Source organism: Cinclus cinclus, chromosome 27 (assembly GCF_963662255.1).
Source record: "Cinclus cinclus chromosome 27, bCinCin1.1, whole genome shotgun sequence".
Classification (NCBI taxonomy): domain Eukaryota; kingdom Metazoa; phylum Chordata; class Aves; order Passeriformes; family Cinclidae; genus Cinclus; species Cinclus cinclus.
This window is the reverse complement of record NC_085072.1, coordinates 5,154,732-5,172,588: the sequence shown is the minus strand read 5'-3', so window position 1 is coordinate 5,172,588 and position 17,857 is coordinate 5,154,732. Positions and strand designations below refer to the sequence as shown.

The 17,857-nt window shown below is 57.4% G+C and overlaps 3 protein-coding genes across 4 annotated transcripts; 2 read left to right on the top strand and 1 right to left on the bottom strand.

Moving 5' to 3' along the window:
• Positions 1-4,334: 4,334 nt before the first annotated feature.
• On the bottom strand, positions 4,335-7,750 carry LOC134054177 (uncharacterized). Its single transcript, XM_062509693.1, has 3 exons — positions 7,620-7,750; positions 5,962-7,031; positions 4,335-4,861 (listed from the first exon to the last, which is right to left on the bottom strand). Exons 2-3 carry the CDS (start codon positions 6,098-6,100, stop codon positions 4,344-4,346), a joined length of 657 nt encoding a protein of 218 aa, XP_062365677.1. The 5' UTR covers positions 6,101-7,031; positions 7,620-7,750; the 3' UTR covers positions 4,335-4,343.
• Positions 7,462-11,167, top strand: PIM1 (Pim-1 proto-oncogene, serine/threonine kinase). 2 transcript variants are annotated; one of them, XM_062509692.1, is made up of 6 exons: positions 7,465-7,681; positions 7,772-7,878; positions 7,985-8,035; positions 8,369-8,735; positions 9,343-9,519; positions 9,766-11,167. In XM_062509692.1, exons 1-6 carry the CDS (start codon positions 7,600-7,602, stop codon positions 9,915-9,917), a joined length of 936 nt encoding a protein of 311 aa, XP_062365676.1. In that variant the 5' UTR covers positions 7,465-7,599; the 3' UTR covers positions 9,918-11,167. The 2 variants fall into 2 exon arrangements, with proteins under 2 accessions (XP_062365675.1, XP_062365676.1); XM_062509691.1 differs by having other exon boundaries at positions 7,462-7,878.
• A 127-nt stretch (positions 11,168-11,294) lies between these two features.
• LOC134054178 (serine/threonine-protein kinase pim-3-like) lies at positions 11,295-17,313 on the top strand. Its single transcript, XM_062509694.1, has 3 exons — positions 11,295-11,537; positions 16,823-16,999; positions 17,246-17,313. Exons 1-3 carry the CDS (start codon positions 11,459-11,461, stop codon positions 17,299-17,301), a joined length of 312 nt encoding a protein of 103 aa, XP_062365678.1. The 5' UTR covers positions 11,295-11,458; the 3' UTR covers positions 17,302-17,313.
• Positions 17,314-17,857: the final 544 nt, after the last annotated feature.

Sequence of the window (17,857 nt, the reverse complement as noted above, 5' to 3'; positions counted from 1 at the left end):
ACTGAGGCGGGGAAGCTGGGCGGGAAGGATGGTGACAGAGCAGGGAGGGAGCCCCAGCCCTGCGCTCGTGTTGTGAAAGCAGCTGGTTATCAGAGCGCGGGCGTCGCGCTCAGAGCGAGCGGCTTCCAGGAAAGGAAGGAAATGTGGGGTCACCCAGCCCTGCTGCCACCCTTTTCCAGCAAACAGCCAGCACCTGCTGATAATGGGGCCATGCCACTGGCCATCCAGGAATTCGGAGCCAATGGCCACACATGCTGAACTAAAAGTGGGATTTTCCCCCATTTCCTCTCCCACAAAAGCAAGAGTTTTGCTGGGGCAGCAGCGAATTGTGCTGATGCTGCCTGACTCTTGTGAAGGGTACGGAGCAGCATCACATCAGCAGCAGCCCAGTTCCACCCCAGGGACTATTACTGGTAGGAACTGGGAGTGACCAGGCTGGTTTTGCTCCTGTGCCATGCCAGGGGCTGTGGAAAGGTGTTCTGGGATGTGTTTCCCATTGGGCTGCCCAGGCACAAGGTGGATAACCCTGGTGCAAGGCTGGATGGGGATGTGGGGTGTGATGGGGAGCTGCTGCTCCCACACGCCTGGGCCTCTCCCAACACCTCCCACTGGACACTGAGCTGGAGGCCATAAACCAGCAGGACACCGGGCAGTCCCACCGAAGTAACAGTGTCCTGCAGCAGCAGCAAGGCACGATCAGACCCCCTGACACCATCCTGCCATGCAAAGTGGACCAGGAGGAAGCAGGAGCCTGGAGGCAGCTCCTCCCGGATACTGGGAATAATTACATGATTATGAGATTTGGAAGCAAAGTGCAGATTAATCTCTGATCTTGTTAGTCTGTGTTTTACCATCTGCTTTGTGCAGGCAGGAGAAGCCCTCGTCCCACGCTGGGGAAAGGCAGTGGGAACCCCTGGGGAGAGACGAGTCCCACAGAGCAGTGGGTGCTTTAGGAAACGGGTGCATCGGGACCTGAGCACACCAGGACAAGCGGATGCCACTCAAGGCACCAGCTGTCACGCACAGCCGCCCTCCACAGCCCCGATTCCTGGAAGCCAGACTGGATCCGGCTCGGCAGGCACGGGGCTGGGCTGCACTGGGGACTCCTCCTTTGGCCAACAAGGGCAGGTGACAGCGATGACGACGATGGGGGGTTGGGGGGGGAGATGGCAGAGTTCAAACCGCACGGAGAGGTTTGCAGTTGTCCAGGTGAGATACAGAGATAGAGAGGAGGGACAGAATGCAGCGGGTCAGAGGCAGAGGGTGGGATGGCCCCGCGTCTTCAGGCTCCTCGGGGGCTCCCCCCTTCTCCTCCACTCAGGAGGTTCTTGACAAACAGAGAGGGCAAGACCTGTCTTTTTTTGTGCTTGTGCCAGGAGATTTTTTCCTGCTGTAGCAGCCCAGCTTCAGGGTGAGGCTCAGCTCTTGCAGCAGTGTCAGGTCTCGTGGAGATTAGGATGGGTTTCCACTGGGATCTCTCCAGGATGGGACAGCACCAGTTTGAGTCTCTGTGGCACTCAGAGCTCTCTGGGACAGTGACCTGTACCCAGGAACCTCTGTGCTACCAACTGGGCTGACCCCCCAGCACCGAGAGCTGGCACCTGTGTGCCATGGTCACTGTGGGACGTGAGGGTGCCCCTTTGCCTCCTCGCCCTTGCATGTGGCAGGTCCCAGTGACCGCTGAGCTGCACAGGGGGACGAGCCCCACACCCATCGCCCACCCCGGGGGTGACCGCTGTGACCTGGCCAGCCCGTGTCCACACCACCCACCGCACGGGCCGATTCAGCCTCCTCCGGCTTGGAACCAGCACCCGTCCCTGCAGGAGCCTCCCGGGAGCCTCCTCTTTTCCAGCTGCAGACAAAACCCTTTCCTGCTGTCCCCACGAGCTCCGCGGCCGCATGTCGGCAAAGGCCCGGGAGAAGATGAAAGGGATTTCCCGGCTGACCTCCTCACCCCGCACTATTTGCACCTCCTTTCCCGCACGAAGACAGGCATTTTTCCCATGCTCAGGGGGTCAGGGCCCTCCCTGCACTCCAGGACGGAGCAATGCCAGGAATGTACCTGGGAATAGACAGGGTGGCGAGGAAGAGGAGAGCTGAGCACCCTCCTGTCCAGTTAGCCACCAACATTTGTTCTATAACCTTTAAAATGTGCTTTTCTTGTGCAAATGCTCTTCTGGAAGAAACTTGTTGAGCGGGGCAGGTGGGGCTGCACTCAGCCCAAGCCTGGGGTATAGATGTATTTTGTGTCTCCCAGGTGCTGCCAGTCCCTGGTGCTGTCAGTCCCTGGTGCTGTCACTGGGCCAGGTCCAAGTCCCCAGGCACGGTCAGGGGACTCACCTGGGGTCTCACCAGGTCTCACCAGAGTGGCCAACAGTGCAGGTGCACCAGCTCAGCCTCCTCCAAGCAGCACTCAGCTGATTCCAGCCATGTGTTCCCCTTGCCCTTTCATCCCTTTATGGGGTGGAATAAGCCCATTTCCCCACTTTAGCCTCACAGGGGCTTTCTGCCCCCGCCCCCCATTTAGCTCAATTTCTCTGGGCTGAATCAGGGAGAACAGCCTGTCCCTAGCATACACGCCCTGGAAGTGGAGCTCAGTTGCTCCCAGCACATTCCAGTGTCTCTGCATTATCCTAGGGTGGGCAGCCTGGTTGGATCCTAGAGTTTCCCTGGGCCCAGCTTGGAGTCTGAACTTCCACCCTGCAACAATTTCTTCCCAGCTGTCCTGAGAGAGATAGAAATATGGTCTAACACAGGAGAAATGTGGTTCCTTTTACTCCTCCCCAACTTGACTTTGCATCATCCAGGATAATAATAAAGGGGAAATGAACATGAAGAGTTTTGGGACAAAACCTGGGTCCCAGCTCAGGAGGTGGTGGGATGATGCCAGGAGATGCCCAGGTCTGGAAGCTGATTCCATCACCCAGCAGGGTACAGGCCCCACTCTGGGGGTGGCCACTGCCCTCAGACTGTGTCTCTGTTCCTCCTTCCCCACTCCTTATATTCCTTCCCGCTGTTCTTTCTCCAGGGGCTGACACAAACCCTCTCGTGGATTCGCCTGCCTGTGCACAGGGATAATCTGGGTGTCTGCACCTCAAGGCCACAGAAGGGTGGGAAACCTCCTGGGGCCACAGGAGGACACCGAGGGGAAGCCAGACGGGGCACCCCAGGACACGCCACGTGTGCAGGGGACCGGCTGCTGGGACCCCTCACCCCTCTGTGCTCTTGGGGAAAGGACGTGGGTGGCACATGGCATCCCCACCATCACCCCAATGCATCCCACTTTCCCCTGTTGCTCTCGGTAGGAGGGTTTGCTTGTAAACAGCAGCCCCTGGGTAACACTTCTAATCCCTCTCTTGGCTATTATTCATCCCCAGCTAACCCTAAAGCCTCCCCCTTTTTCTCTGCGAGGCACCCCCAGAGCAGAGGAAATTCCTCAGCCCTGACGTGATGTGAAACACGAGCGGCTCGGCCCCAGCCGCCCCCTTCCCTGCCCCAACATACCCGGGCCATTTCCCAACCCAGGTTTCCCTGTCGCATCCCACTCCCCCCCCCCCCCCCCCCCCCGCTCTTTTTTCTCTTTTTTTTTTCTTTCTTTCCCCAATCACCCTTTTCTGCTTTAGACATTGTAACCCGAGAGGCTGGAAATGCAGCTCCTTTCATCTTACATTTCCCACATCCTGAGAGTCTGGGGAGAAGGAGCCCACCCAGATGATGGAATCCCAAATATGCGGCTCCTTCCACCTCCCCATCCCCTCCGCCGCCCCCCGTGAGGCTCTATTCACAAAGCAGATTAGCCATGCTGCCGCCTCCCCGCACACCTCGCCCCAAAAAGCCCGCGAAAAAGCCAACATACAAAAAAAAATATATATAATTATTGAGAAGAAATCCCCACAGATTTCCACTCCCGCCGGGGAGCAGGATGAGTCCCAGCATCTCCTGCCCTGCTCTCAGGTCCCATCACTCTCCTAAGCCGGTGGGAATTGGCACCCCAAGTCCTGGGACTGGGTGCTGGCTGAGAGAGGTTTTGGGGAGCTGCAGCACTCCAGCCAGGACCTTTCTCCTCCCTGTGCTCGGGTGATTCCAGCCCCAGGATGTGGCGTGTGGTTCCCAAGCTGTCACCGCTGGGTCTGGGGGGACCCTGAGGATGAGGAGAGGAGGGAGAGCAGCACCCAGCCGGCGCAGTGCGGCTGCACTGGCTCCCAACATTCATGATCCAAATTCACGGGATCCCAGCCCTCCTCTGTCCTGGGGGGACACCGTGTACCCCGGGATCGATCTCATCCTGCAGGGATGTCCCTCACCTGCACTGCCAAGACACTGAGGAACGCACACACATTTTATTACATTTCCAAATGTGATGTGAGACCCCAGAGCACCTTATTGTGGCTGTAGGGGTGACTTGGAGCAGGTGATGACACGCTGGGGGTGTCCCAGCACTCCCGGGGCCAGGGCAGCGCCCGCTTCCCGGCCGATGCCACCAGGAATTGCTCACTGCGTGTAGGTGGGAGCATCCTCACTTCCCGACTCTCCTCACCTCTCGCCTCTCCGGGCTCCCACCGCCAGGCTAGGACAAGCCCTGGGTGGGCAAAGGGCTTCATGCCCTCCTCATGGGACAGTAGGTATTGCTGGGATGCCTCAAAACCCTTTTTTCCAGGTTGTATCAGGGGACGTGGAGAGAGCGGGGTGCCCGTCAGAGCATCGCGAAGAGATGAAGAAGGTTTCGGGCTTCCCCCGGGGATCCGCAGGTCGGTGCCGTGCTTTGCCCCACGCCCTGGGGCAAAGCCGGTTCCGCGGGCGACCGAACCCGAGCCGAGGGAGCCACGGGCAGACTCAGCCAAGGTCACGCAGTGACTCAAAGCTGCCGGTGGAAAACCACAGCCCTTGTGTGTCACGGCGTTAATGGCCCCGCATCCTCCCCTCCCTGCCCCAGCCACGTCCCCTCCGCCGGGGGATGCTCTGGGGCGGACACGGGGCCGCGCTCCTGGCGTGGCATTGACCTTGCTGTTTTCTTCCAGGACATCAGTGCAATCCTGGATTATAACCCCTCACCCCGGGCGTTCCTGGGGAGCAACTCGCCTCTCTCTCCCCGCTGGGTATCGCCCTGGCCCTCCCCGTTTTCACCTATTTGCTAATTGTGCTGGCGGGGAAGGCGAGGGGGAGGAAATACAAAAAGTAAACTGCGAAAGCAACACTACAGCTCCAAGGGCCCAGCACAGCAATCAAGCGATAAAGCAGTAATTAAGCCTGATTATCATGCAAGGCAGCCCCGGTTAGACTGGAATGCCACTGAAGAGCCTGAAAGCTGCCGGGATTGTTTGCAGGGCTCAGAACTGATCTTTTGATGTCTGCTGGGAGCTCCTCTCCCCCAGACCTGCCATCAGCTCCATATGCCACCCCAGGGTCCTGTTTCTCCTCGGGCATGGTCCTGGTTGGGTTTTTCCTCCTTGCAAGCCCTGCGGAGCCTCCTCCGGGCTGCAAACTGTTCCCCGAGGGCTCACGGCAAGAACTGGGGCGGCTCCAGGGATGGATAGGGGCAGCGCTGGCCAGGGCAGGACCCGCAGGACATCCCTGCGTCCATGCAAGGGCAAGGTGTAGCTGTGGATTGGGCTGCTCTCCTGCAGCCATCCTCGGCGGCTTTCATCCCGGGTGTAGAGGATCGGGGAAAGAAGTGATCCCTAGGGATGAGGGCAAAGTGGGTGAGAGCAACAGGATGGGGTTGGTTTCATTTTAGTTTGAATGCCTGACACATCCCGATGGCCTCGCACGGGCTGGTAGGGGAAAGGTGAGTATTTGGAACGGGCTGAGAGGAAAAGGTGACTCCTAGCCCTGGTTTGGGGTCATTTTGGGAACAGGAATGCATCTGGGTGGGTGAATCTGAAAAGAGACGGGTACGGCCGGGAAGCGTGGCTGCCTCCCAGCTCCACGCGGCCAGGGCATGGAGCAGTGAGCTCCCCTCACCTCCAGAGAGGGGGTTCCCCCAGTCCAGCGGGGACCCAAGCCCTGCGTGCCAGCAGGAAGAGACGGCGGCTGACTCAGTGCCGGGGTAAACGAGCAGCTGGGCAGGTTTACGCACGAGGATGATTTGGCCCCAGATCATCCCGGTTGCAAGACACGCTGCTCCCTCCCTCCGACGCTAATGAGCAGGTTCGGGCAGAGCTGCTTCTCCCGAGGAGTCAGGGACAGGCAGCCCCCGGGAAAGCCCGGCCGCTCCGGACGAGCTCTGTTTGTCAACAGGTTTCCAGGGCAGCCCCTTCGGTGCCTTTCATCATCCTGGCAAAGAATTTGATAATGAGTTCGGGGCCAAATGCTAAGTCACCTCATCCCACGGCTGAGCATCGACTGGCAGAACCAGTTGTCCCAAACGTGCCCAGGCGCCGGGTGGGAATACGGCGGGAGAAAGGCGCTGCCTGCCCCTCTGCCCCACTCTCAGCTTGCATCACTTCGAATTGCAACAACAATATATTAAAATAGATATTTTTAACAATTATATATGTTAAACAAAGAGGAATGGAGGCGCTGCGTCAGATTCTCACACTTTTCCCTAAATAAAAATGTCACTTTATGGGTAAAACGGAAGGTAGATTTTCCAGTTTTTGGTTTTCTCAGGCCCTGAAAGAGGATGTGTCACGTTCTGGGTAAATCTAAAAGCGGCAGCGATGGTGGTGAGTCCTTCCCGGCCGGTGCAAGGGCTGGGCTGCAGATCCAAACCCCAGTTGGGGGGGGGGGGTGCATCTTGGTTGCATTTAATCCTTTTTCTTAACACTAAAGGGGATAGAATCTCACCAGCATTTCCAGTAAAACCCATTCGATTTCAAGCAATTCATCCCACAAGTATGTATGGGATGCCAGGAACTCCTCGCTCTTGCTTAGGAGCAGCAGCCCAGATGGGCTTTGTCTGGAATAATTCAGCTCCCAGTGGCTGGAGCTCCTTGCTCCAAATGCTAATAGAGTGAGTAATCAGAGATCTCCATCCAGTAAATTATTTATCTTATCTCTGGAACTCGGGGAGGCAGCTCAGCCAGCGACTTCTGCGGAAAAAAAAGAAGACGCGGGAGGGGTGGAGGAATCCTAAAAAATAGGGGACGTTAGTCAAGAGTCCCCAGCTGGAACGGCCACATGGCCACTTTTACTGGAAAGGGGAAAAGTGCACCGGTTGGCCCGTGATGAAGCAACGGCGGGGTGAGAGCGGGGGACGCCGAGCACGCGGGGAAGCCGCGATTCCCGGGAAAAGCAGAGCGCCAAGGAGCGGCCCCGCGCGGGGCCGGGGGCGGGGCCGGCCGGGCGGCGGCGCCCGCGCGCGCCGCCGCGCCCGCTCCCCATTGGCGGCCGGGCGAGGAGGGCGGGGCTACGCGGCATAGCCCCGCCCCCGGGCAGCCCGGTCCCGCCCCCGGGCCCTGCGGCTCGCGGGGCCGACAGGGGCCGCGCGCCACACGCGGCCGGGCCTCGCGCGGAGCGGCCGCTCGCGCCCGCACCCCGCCCGCTCCCGCCGCCCTCAGAGCCCGGCCCGGCTCCCTGCCCTGCCCGGCTCCCAGCCCGGCCCTGCCCTGCCCGGCTCCCAGCCCGGCCCCGCTCCCAGCCGCAGGTGCCGCCACCGGGATGCTGCTCTCCAAAATCACCTCGCTGGCGCATCTCCGCTCCGGGACCGCCGGGGAGCTGCACCCCGCCAAGCTACAGCCAGGTCAGGGACGCCCGGCCCCGGAGTGCCCGAATCGGCTCGGAGCCGGCCGGGGCAACGGGCGGAGCGCTGACGGGCGGGTCTCGTCCGCAGGGAAGGAGAAGGAGCCGCTGGAGCAGCTGTACCGGGTGGGCCCGTTGCTGGGGAGCGGCGGCTTCGGCAGCGTTTACTCGGGGATCCGCCTCTCGGACGGCGCCCCGGTAAGTGGCGGGGCCGGCGGCGGGCGGAGGAGGAGGGGGCTCGGCGGGGCGGGCGCCGAGCTCATCCCGCCGCCGAGCTCATCGCGCCGTTCCCTTTGGCTCGCAGGTGGCGATTAAACGCGTGGCTCGGGACCGCATCTCGCAGTGGGGCGAGCTGGTGAGTGAGCGGGGCCAGCGGGAGAAGCCGGGGCGTGACGGGCGGGGATGAGTCGAGACGCGGGAGGGTGGAAACCGGGACAGCGCCGGGGGGAGCGGGTGTGGGGTCACCGGGGGACGCGGAGCATCCCGGGCTGGGGAATGCCTAGCGCCGATGGCCGCGGGCAGGGAGACGCCGGGATGCGCAGAACCGGTGGGAGCGGGCAGGGAGACACCGGAGCATCCTCCGGGCGGGGGGATGCCCAGGACCGGTGGGTGCAGGCAAGGCGACGGCAGAGCTTGCCGCGGGCGAGGGTAGCTCAGCCCCGCTGATGGCAGCGTGGTCGCCCCGCAGCCCAGCGGTAGCCGTGTGCCTCTGGAGATCGTGCTTCTGAACAAAGTGGGCTCCGGCTTCCACGGCGTCATCCAGCTCCTGGACTGGTTCGAGCTCCCGGACAGCTTCGTGGTGGTGATGGAGCGTCCGGAGCCGTCGCAGGACCTCTTCGACTTCATCACGGAGCGGGGGTTCCTGCCGGAGGAGATGGCGCGGGGGCTGTTCCGCCAGGTGCTGGAGGCCGTGCGGCACTGCAACAACTGCGGCGTCCTGCACCGCGACATCAAGGACGAGAACATCCTGCTGGACCTGGGCACGGGCGAGCTCAAGCTCATCGACTTCGGCTCCGGCACCTTCCTGAAGGACACGCTGTACACGCAATTTGACGGTGAGCCCGCAGCCGGGTGACACTCCCGGTGCCGGGCATTGCGCGGCCGGGCCGGGCTCCGGAGGTTTCCCCGTGCTGGGGAAGGGGGGGCCGCATGAATTCTGCAGCCGCTGCCAAGTTGCTGTTTGGCACGGGGAGGATGTTGTGAAACGGGAGCCGGCTCCCGGCCCTGCTGACAGCCTCCGTCACCTACACTGGCTCGGGCTGGGGCGGGGGAAGCCAGCGTGACAAAAACACCCCGCGGAGGGGGAGAGTAAAGGGGGATTTGCAAAACACGAGCACCGGCTGGTTTGGTTTGCAGGTGCGGGAAGGGCTGGGACTGCTCCTCTCCCCTTGTTTGCAACGGTTTATGATTTTAATTTTCTTTTGCCACTGCGGGGGGGGGGGCAAGGCGTGGTTTTTCCCTCACCCGTGGGTGGGTTTTTTTTCCTCGCATGTAACGGCCGGGCCTTCCCCGGGCCCTGCTGCCCTCTTCTGGCACCGGCGCTTTCCTTTTACAACCCAAAGTTTGTAAACAAGAGTCACGTGCTGGCGGGAAGGCGGGCGGGTCACGCAGGGCGCCCAGGGATGCTCGGGCGAGGGCTTGATGAGCTCCTGTGTCCCGCAGGAACGCGGGTGTACAGCCCCCCGGAGTGGATCCGCTTCCACCGCTACCACGGCCACTCAGCCACCATCTGGTCCCTGGGTGTCCTGCTCTACAACATGGTGTGTGGGGATGTCCCCTTCGAGCAGGACGAGGACATCATCCGGGGACAGCTCTTCTTCAGAAGGCGCATCTCTCTCGGTGGGTACTCGGCTCTGGGGTGGGAGAATGGGCTGGGGGAGGCAGCAGCTCACAGGGAGCTGTGGGGAGGGGGCTTCATCTCCCGTGGGTGGATGGAGGAGGTGATGCATGTGCTGCCATCCCGCTCTCCTCCCAAACAGAGGGTGGATGGGAAGGGTTGGGGACAGCTTGGACACTGAGGACGATGGCACAGGGTGGACAGGAGCCTGCTCTGACTGACCACTGGTTGCTGCTTTCTCTCCCCAGAGTGCCAACACCTCATCAAATGGTGTTTGTCCATGCGCCCCTCGGACAGACCATCGTTGGAAGACATTTTCAACCATTCTTGGCTGCAGGACATTCACCTGGAACCAACTGAGATCCACCTGCACAGTTTGATCCAGGAGCCTGATAAGTAACAGCTCCATGGAGCTCCTGGTCATAAGAAGCAAAGAAAACCAGACTTTTTCATCTTGACCATAGCACTGAGCAAGGATCCCCAGATGGGAATGTGCGTATCTTGTCCTGGAGCTGGGCTGGGGACCTGCTCTTCCAAGTTCTGGTAGCCACCATCCAAGCCAGCTGTCCTGGACTCCATCTGAATGACCTTGTCTCTTCTGAGATTTTACCAGTAATATTTTTTGGACTTGGTTTTGGAGGCTCTCAGGTGTCATCTTGACCTGCTGAATTGGATGATGAGAGGATTGGAGACCTGATTGCAAGAAAAGCTTCAATGGGGGAAAATTGAGGAGGGCAGGGCCTGTGGCCAAGTGGCTGTTCCTTCTCGCTGTCCCTGTGCTCGTGTGCCTTCTGTTTGATCTGAGCTGTGCTGGAGGAAAGACTTCTCTTTTCCTACAGTGCTGCTTTTCTGAGACTCGCCTAGGCCTATAGTTCCTTTTTCCTTTTCAAAAAGGAACTGGGTCAGAAGATGCTTGGGAACCAAGTGGGTTATGCCTCGCCTCCTGTGCCTCCATCCCACATGGGTTTTCTGGGGTTCTTTGCTTCTCTGTGCCCTCACGAATGCACAAACAATGCAAACCAACAGCTGTAAATGTGTACATAGTTCTACAGGAGGAAAGCTTGATGTACAGTTGTGAATAGTGATAACATTTTGCCCTTTTTTTCCCTCATTTCCAGTTTTTGTTTTTAATTTATTTTCATGAATTTGTTGTTAATTTGTTTTTTCAAAGGAAGCGTTCTAGCCGCTAGGAAGAGTTCTAGCTGCTAGGATAACATATTTATTTATTTATAATTCATGTGGGTTTCCAGCCCATGCCTTGCTTCTACAGCTGCTGATCCCCCAGTTTTCCATTCAGCTCTTCCTCCTGTTTCTGTCCAGTGTCCATCCCCGGGCCCGTCGTGTTTCTGTTGCATGTCTGGTGGAGGTGTGGGGTGGCTGCTTCTCCCCAGCTGTCTGTGTACATAGTTCTGGGTGCTGTTCTTTCCTTGCCACCTGCAGATCTCAGTTTGCAGATGAATTTGGATTTTCTCCACAGGTGTCTTGTTTGGGGCTGGGGAGGGGGGAGCTGGCCCGGGCTGTCCACACTGTCCAGTCTGTACCTGTAGCCAAGTGTGTAGTCTGCGGGTTTTGTTAATAGTTGATATTGTACAGGGGAATTGAGAAATCTTATTTTTTTTATGCGGTTTTAAATAAAAACAAAAAACGTGATGTGATGGAGACATTTCTCTGTTGTGGGGCAGGATGATATGCTGTGAGTTGTGGGGTACTGGTGACCACACCGTGGCTGCTCCAGGGACCTTGTCTCCAGCCAGACTTGACTCCAAAGATCCCATCCCAGCATGAGCCAGGACCAGCCAGTCAAAAGCACCACGGGGACAGCCGGATCCATCCCTCCACGGGGTGTTTCCAGAGCTGACTGCTCCTGGCAGCTCTCCTGAGAGAGATCAAAGAGGTGCTGAGCCCTTTTCGTTCCCATTCATCTGCAGGCTGGTGCAGAGCATGTGCTGGAGCTGGCGAGTAAACAAACATCAAAGCGACCTTACGAAACGCCGGATGTTGTCAGCCAAATTCAATTTTGGTAAGCAGATCCTGTTGCTCCGGCTCCGTTGGGTGTTGCATGCCGGGGGCTGGTGGGTGCAGGAAGCTGCCAGCAGGCTGTCCCCACCTCCAGCTTGGCCAACGCAGAGGAGCAGAGGAAGCTGATCTTCGGATTACGAGAAGTCGGTCGCTATCAGTCAGCAGCGGTGGAGTTTTTTACCCTCCAAACTGTCAAACCCCATTTCCAGCTCTGCGGCACTTCAGGGATGTTTGTTTGTGTGTTTTCTTATCTTGGTTTGGGTTGTGGTTTTTTTTTTTTTTTTTTTTAATTAGTTTACATGTGTTGAATTTTGGAGCCCTGTTTCTGCAAGACCTCCTGGTGTAGCTTGCATCTGCTGCTGCGTGCACAGGGCTGTGCCTGCCCCAGGGAAGGGACAGCTTTCCCGTTCTAGAGGTGACTTTGCAAATCACCAGGCCAGATCTGACACAAACAGGACCCTCCTTTCGTTGGTTTGTTCCAGGCCTTTTTCTTTAATATCCCCATATCCATTGAACAGTCCCCTTTCCCAGCTGACCCTGTGCTCTTCTGTCCTGCTTTCCAAGCCATGGGGCTGCTAGGAGGGAATGGGGGGTCCTGGAGCCACATCCCAACCTCATGGAGTGTCTCTGCCTTGGTGTATAAAGTGTTAAGTTGGTTTGTTTGTTTTGCTTTTTTCTATTTTTTTCTTGGTGTTTTGTGATTTTTTATATTTCAGCTGCATCTTTCATCTCTTTAGAGCTGCTTGAAGCAGGAAGTGCCGCTCCAAACACCGTCAAAGTTGGGCCTATTTTGAGATGTGGTTTGGATCTACCCTCCTCTCTCTCTCTCTCTCTCTCTCTCTCTCTCTCTCTCTCTCTCTCTCTCCCTTAAGAGCAGCTTCCTGGCTGCTCTTACACCTTACACAAACATCCCCATCACACCTCCTGCTACCCCACGGAGCCCCTGAGCCCCTCGTGTGGCCACTGTGCCCCCTGGCAGCACCGAAACACTATCACAGCCTGGCTTTGGGCTGTGCCCGGCCCACCCTTCCCGTAAGCGCTCACGACTGTTGCGGTGTTTCTTAGAAAACTGAGCAGAAAGACTGAGCAGGTCCCATGCGAAGCTGGTTGCTGATAATCCCTTGGCTTCCGCCTGTGGCTGGTGATTTTGCCACCCCCTGGCTTGTGCTACAGAGCTGGCGTGTCCCCAGCAAGATCCCGCTGACACAGGGGACTGTCCTGTCCAAGTGCTGGATTGGTGTGTGTTTGATCCCCAGCACACCAACGTTCCTGAGCAGTAATACACACACACGTCTAGCTCCCACCAGATTTGTGTCCCAAGCTTCTCTGGAAAAGGATCGGTGCATGTTTGATTCCCTGAGCACCAGCCTTCCTGAGCAGTAACACCTTCACGAGGATTAGAGCCACCAGATTCATGTCCCAGGTGTCTGCCACAAGGAAAAGATCATGGGAGACCAAAGATGGGCAATTACAGCATCAGTTGCCTGTTCTGCCCTTCAGGCTGCTCATCACTGCCAAACTCAGGACCTGGGGTAAATAGAGCCCTTTTCCACCCCTCGTTTTTCCTCACTGAGGGGATATTTCCTGTACTTTGGGACCATCAGATATGACAGGAGAAGATGAAAACACAGGAGTTATCCATTGGAGGTGACCCAGAGGTAGCACTGCTCTCCTACCTCCCTTTCACAAATTTTTCTTGCTCCCCTGTATCGGCAGGCAAAGCACCCACAATGCAGAAATTTGAAAAAAGAACAAACAAACAATGAAGCAGGTCCAGGAGGAGGTTTCAGGTGGTTGGAACTCCAGCTTTAGGAGCACTGGAATCCCATGGATGACTGAGGTCTTTGAAAGGGCCAGCACCCATCACACCTGTGCCTTTCTGTACTCCATCCCCAGCTAAGGTGCTTGCTGATACAGAAAGGACCAGCCAGGGGAGTCCAGAGCCACAGCAAAAGGGAAATTTATGTTCTACACATCCCTTTCTGGGAATGGGAGATGAGCAAACTTCTGCCATGGCTGGAGAAAAGTAGAAGAGCATCAAGGAGAAAAGGCACCTGGGGACTAGGGCCTGGGCTCACCGCAGGGACCTGAAGAGCCAGAAAGTCAGAGGTGGCACCCCACCACCTCCCTGTCCTGAGGAAAACATCCATCTGCCCTCGAGGCACTGCCTCAAACCCTTTGGCCTTCTTGGCACAGTGAGTCACAGGAGCTATTTTGGACTCCTGCCTTAGGTCCGGGTGAATTATCAGCAAACCATGTGTCCCACGGCTCCAGCTCCCCGGGAATGAACCCTTGTGGAGATCAGTCTCTGAGCGCTTTGCCAGCAGCCTGCGTGGCAATAGCATCATCTCCATGTGGGGAAACTGAGGCACAGTGACCCAATTCGCTGGGGATCTTTTGTGGTGGAGCCTGGGCTCACCTGCTTTCCCCTTCCCTCTTTCCTCAGGCTGAGATTTGCTGCAGGAGCTCCCAGCTTTTAATCCCCCGATGTCCCCATGTGCCCTGGGCAGGGGATTGAATGCTGCAGGAGCCAAGAGCAAAGCCCTGCCCCTGTCAGTGTGAAACCAGGGTGAAACTTGTCCCTTGCCAGGCCTCCTGCGACACCCCCCTTTCTGCTGGGACAACGGGGTGGGGGCCAGGTGCTGGTTTCAGCCACCTGGAGCCCCACTCAAGACTAAAGTCCCATGTTCTGGGGTTTACAGTGACTGTTCCAAGAGCAGATCTCCACTAACCCTGCCTCCATGACACATCGAAACTACCTCACTCAGTCTGTGAGTTGGTGGGGGTTTTAAAGAGGAAAAAAACACTATTCACCATAAAAAAAACAAAACAAAAACAAACCAACCGCAAAATCTTTCCAGTGTGTAAAGTTGAGTCAATTTTAGCAGCTTCAGCTACAGAAACATATTTTGAAAGCTGTAATGGGAGTGTTTCTTTCATCTCTTTCCAAGCTTTTGGTCCCCTACCTCCAGGGTAATATTTTTGTGTCCTTACTCACTGGGTTTATTACAGTTAGGAGTGGGTTAAGCAACCCCAAAAATGAAACAACAGTTCCTGTTACAAACTGCAACAGCCACTTCAGTGGTCCTCTAACACCACAGAGTCATGTGTGTTATTACGAGGGGCAAGCGGGTGTCGGGAAGGAGATCTCACCCCCGAGAAAGCTGTGAGAGAAACAGAAGCGGCAAAATGTCAATGTAGGTCACCCAAAATTCTCTATATCTCTCCCTGAAATGGGCGGGCAGGGCTGGGGCCCTCAGCATCAGCAGCAGCCCCAAGGGAATCCAGCTTTGCTCTGCCAAGCGTGCAGCACGGATGCGCCGTGGCAGCCCCAGGCTCGGTGCCAGGCTACCCCGTGGAGTAGATTGCTCCCTGTAGGATGGGTGCCCACACTCGCAAGGGAGCACACACGTGCCCAGGTGTGCGCAGATCCCTCCCAAAGCACACAGATCTGGCTCCATTTGGCCCAGTTTGGCTCCTCGTTAACCAGCGCCTGACGTAATCAAGGTGCAATTGTGAATGCCGAGCACTTGGATTTCACCCTCCGGGTGGGTCTTCTCGTTTTTGGGGAGCTGAGCAGGATGTGGGCAGAGCAGACAATGAGACCCCATCCTCGCCAGGGCGGAAGGGTCACTCCTCGGTTGCTCTAGCAGGGTGTTTCCAAACAAACCCCTGATAAAGGCAATACGTGAAGCAGGAGAAGATGATGTGTGAATTGCCATGGAGAAGCGGGAGGGGAAACTCCGGGAAGGATCCCTCCTCAGGCAGGGGAGGAACAGCAAAGCCAGCCCAGCCTGCCTGCGAGGAGGGGACGGCAGGACCCAAAGGGGCTCTGCAGGGATTCACAGAGGCTAGAAGTGACCCTCGGACAGACGGACGGGGGTCAGTCCGTGCTCAGCCCCCGCGCCCGCGGGGGATGTGTCCCATTTCCCAGAGTTTGCAGCCGCGTTACGGGATGAGGGGATTTGCGATAACATTGTTGGATGTGTTATATGTGATAAATATCCCAGGGGTTTTGAACTCCGGGTGGAAGGAGGGGCGTCTCCACCCAGCTCCTTCCTGGAATCTTCGCTAGTCCAACACTGACCAGGAGGGCAGTGCTCTCCCTGCAGCTGGGTACCCTCAAATGTGCTATTTTTGCCAGCTCTGAAGTTTCCTTTCTCCGCTTCAGCTTCGGGATGGGAAAAGGAACCGATTCTTCTGTCTCAAGTTTCATTCTCGTTCAGAATCGAAAGCTTCTGGAGATGCTGTGCTTGTTGTCAGAGAGCCAGGTCTCGCCCTGTCCCCCGGAATATCTCCCTGTACCCTGGGAGCGGGTGATGGAAAGAGCAAAAAGCTCTGGCTCGGGAAAAGCCGGCAGGTGCCGGCGCTGAGGCGCCGTGACGAACCCGTGCCGCCCTCTGCTGTCAGTCCCAGCCTCCCCAAACGAGCGGGTTTGCAAAAAACCCCCTCATCTTGAATATTCCTTCCTCTTTTTTAAGTGCTTCCAGCCCTCCCGTGTACTGAAAGGCTTCTTCTCCCCTAGGGTTTGGTCGACCTGGCCATGGGCAAGGGGACATTTGTGTTCAAGAAAGGACTGGACCCATTGCTCCGGTCTAGCTGTTGAGGCAGGGAATAGTCAAAAGGTTGGACTGGATGATCTCAGAGGTCTTTTCCAGCCTAAATAATTCTGTGGTTAAATTCAGTCGTGGCACATTCCTCTAGACCCAAAGTGCAGGTGAGGCCACCACGCTCTGGAGGTTCCCCTTTGGCTGGGGATGTTGGGATTAATTCTTCATCCACTGCCAAGTTGCTGCTTGCCAAGAGATGGATGTTGTGAAACAGGAGCTCCTGGCTCGGCTGACAGCCTCCGTCACCTACACTGCCTCTGGTGGGGGCCGGACTTGGAGCCAGTGTGACAAAAACACCCTTGAAGGGGCAGCAGAGGCGGCTTCAGAACCTGGGCTCTGTCTGGTTGCATTTGCAGGCTGCTCCTCTCCCCTTGTTTGCCCTGCCACATGATTGGGTTTTTTGGCCAGTGAAGGGGAGGATAAACAGAGGTTTTTCCCCACCCGTGGGTGGGTTTTTTCCTTGCATGCAAAGTCCAGGCCTTCGCCAGGGCTGCGTTGCCCTTTTCCAGCACTGTGAGCTTCATTTCACACCCCAGAGTTTGTAAACAAGACCCAGGGGCAGGGGTGAAGGCAGCAGGTCCTGCCATGTGCCCCAGGCAGCTCCTGCATCCCCAGGGATGCCCAGGCAAGGGTCTGGAGCAGCAGCACCCACCCAATGAGCTCCTGTGTCCCGCAGGAACGCGGGTGTACAGCCCCCCGGAGTGGATCCGCTTCCACCGCTACCACGGCCACTCAGCCACCATCTGGTCCCTGGGTGTCCTGCTCTACAACATGGTGTGCGGGGATGTCCCCTTTGAGCAGGACGAGGACATCATCCGGGGACAGCTCTTCTTCAGAAGGCGCATCTCTCTCGGTGGGTACTCGGCTCTGGGGTGGGAGAATGGGCTGGGGGAGGCAGCAGCTCACAGGGAGCTGTGGGGAGGGGGCTTCATCTCCCGTGGGTGGATGGAGGAGGTGATGCATGTGCTGCCATCCCGCTCTCCTCCCAAACAGAGGGTGGATGGGAAGGGTTGGGGACAGCTTGGACACTGAGGACGATGGCACAGGGTGGACAGGAGCCTGCTCTGACTGACCACTGGTTGCTGCTTTCTCTCCCCAGAGTGCCAACACCTCATCAAATGGTGTTTGTCCATGTGTAAGAAATTGATAAATTAAATAAATTTTTAAAAGGAAATTCTGTGTGTAATCAGAGTAGTGTTTATATATATATATTTTTTTTTAATCCCAGAATGGTTTGGGTGGAGACCTTAAAGCTCATCCTGTTGCACCCCTGCCATGGTAGGGACACCTTTCACTGTCCCAGGTGCTCCAAGCCCCAGTGTCCAACCTGGCCTTGGACACTTCCAGGGATCCAGAGGCAGCCACAGCTGTCCGGGTCACCTGTGCCAGGTCCTGCCCACCCTCCCAGGGACGAATTCCTTCCCATTATCCCATCCAACCCTGCCCTCTGGCAGTGGGAAACCATTCCCTTTGTGCTGTCATTCCAGATCCTTGTCCCCAGTCCCTCTCCAGCTCTCCTGGAGCCTCTTTAGGCTCTCAGGTGTCCACGCAGCCTTCCCCTCTCCAGGCTGAACATTCCCAGCCTGGCTCCAGAGCAGATTTTAACCTCTTTTCCGGGGCGTTTTTCCCGGGCGGTTTCCCCGTCACCTCCCTCGCCCCGAGCCAAGATGGCGCCGCCGGCGAAGCTGAGGCATCGGGGAGTGCCTGCAGC

What these genes read in the sequence shown, in the direction of transcription:
- LOC134054177 (XM_062509693.1), bottom strand. Translation starts at nt 6,100, where the DNA reads ATGATCTGGGGCCAAATCATCCTCGTGCGTAAACCTGCCCAGCTGCTC. An exon ending in GGGGAACCCCCTCTCTGGAG is followed by an intron (nt 4,862 to 5,961) that starts GTGAGGGGAGCT and finishes TTCCACCGGCAG; the next exon opens with CTTTGAGTCACTGCGTGACC.
- PIM1 (XM_062509691.1), top strand. Translation starts at nt 7,600, where the DNA reads ATGCTGCTCTCCAAAATCACCTCGCTGGCGCATCTCCGCTCCGGGACC. An exon ending in GCCTCTCGGACGGCGCCCCG is followed by an intron (nt 7,879 to 7,984) that starts GTAAGTGGCGGG and finishes TTTGGCTCGCAG; the next exon opens with GTGGCGATTAAACGCGTGGC. An exon ending in CAGAAGGCGCATCTCTCTCG is followed by an intron (nt 9,520 to 9,765) that starts GTGGGTACTCGG and finishes TTCTCTCCCCAG; the next exon opens with AGTGCCAACACCTCATCAAA.
- LOC134054178 (XM_062509694.1), top strand. Translation starts at nt 11,459, where the DNA reads ATGTGCTGGAGCTGGCGAGTAAACAAACATCAAAGCGACCTTACGAAA. An exon ending in GTCAGCCAAATTCAATTTTG is followed by an intron (nt 11,538 to 16,822) that starts GTAAGCAGATCC and finishes TGTGTCCCGCAG; the next exon opens with GAACGCGGGTGTACAGCCCC. An exon ending in CAGAAGGCGCATCTCTCTCG is followed by an intron (nt 17,000 to 17,245) that starts GTGGGTACTCGG and finishes TTCTCTCCCCAG; the next exon opens with AGTGCCAACACCTCATCAAA.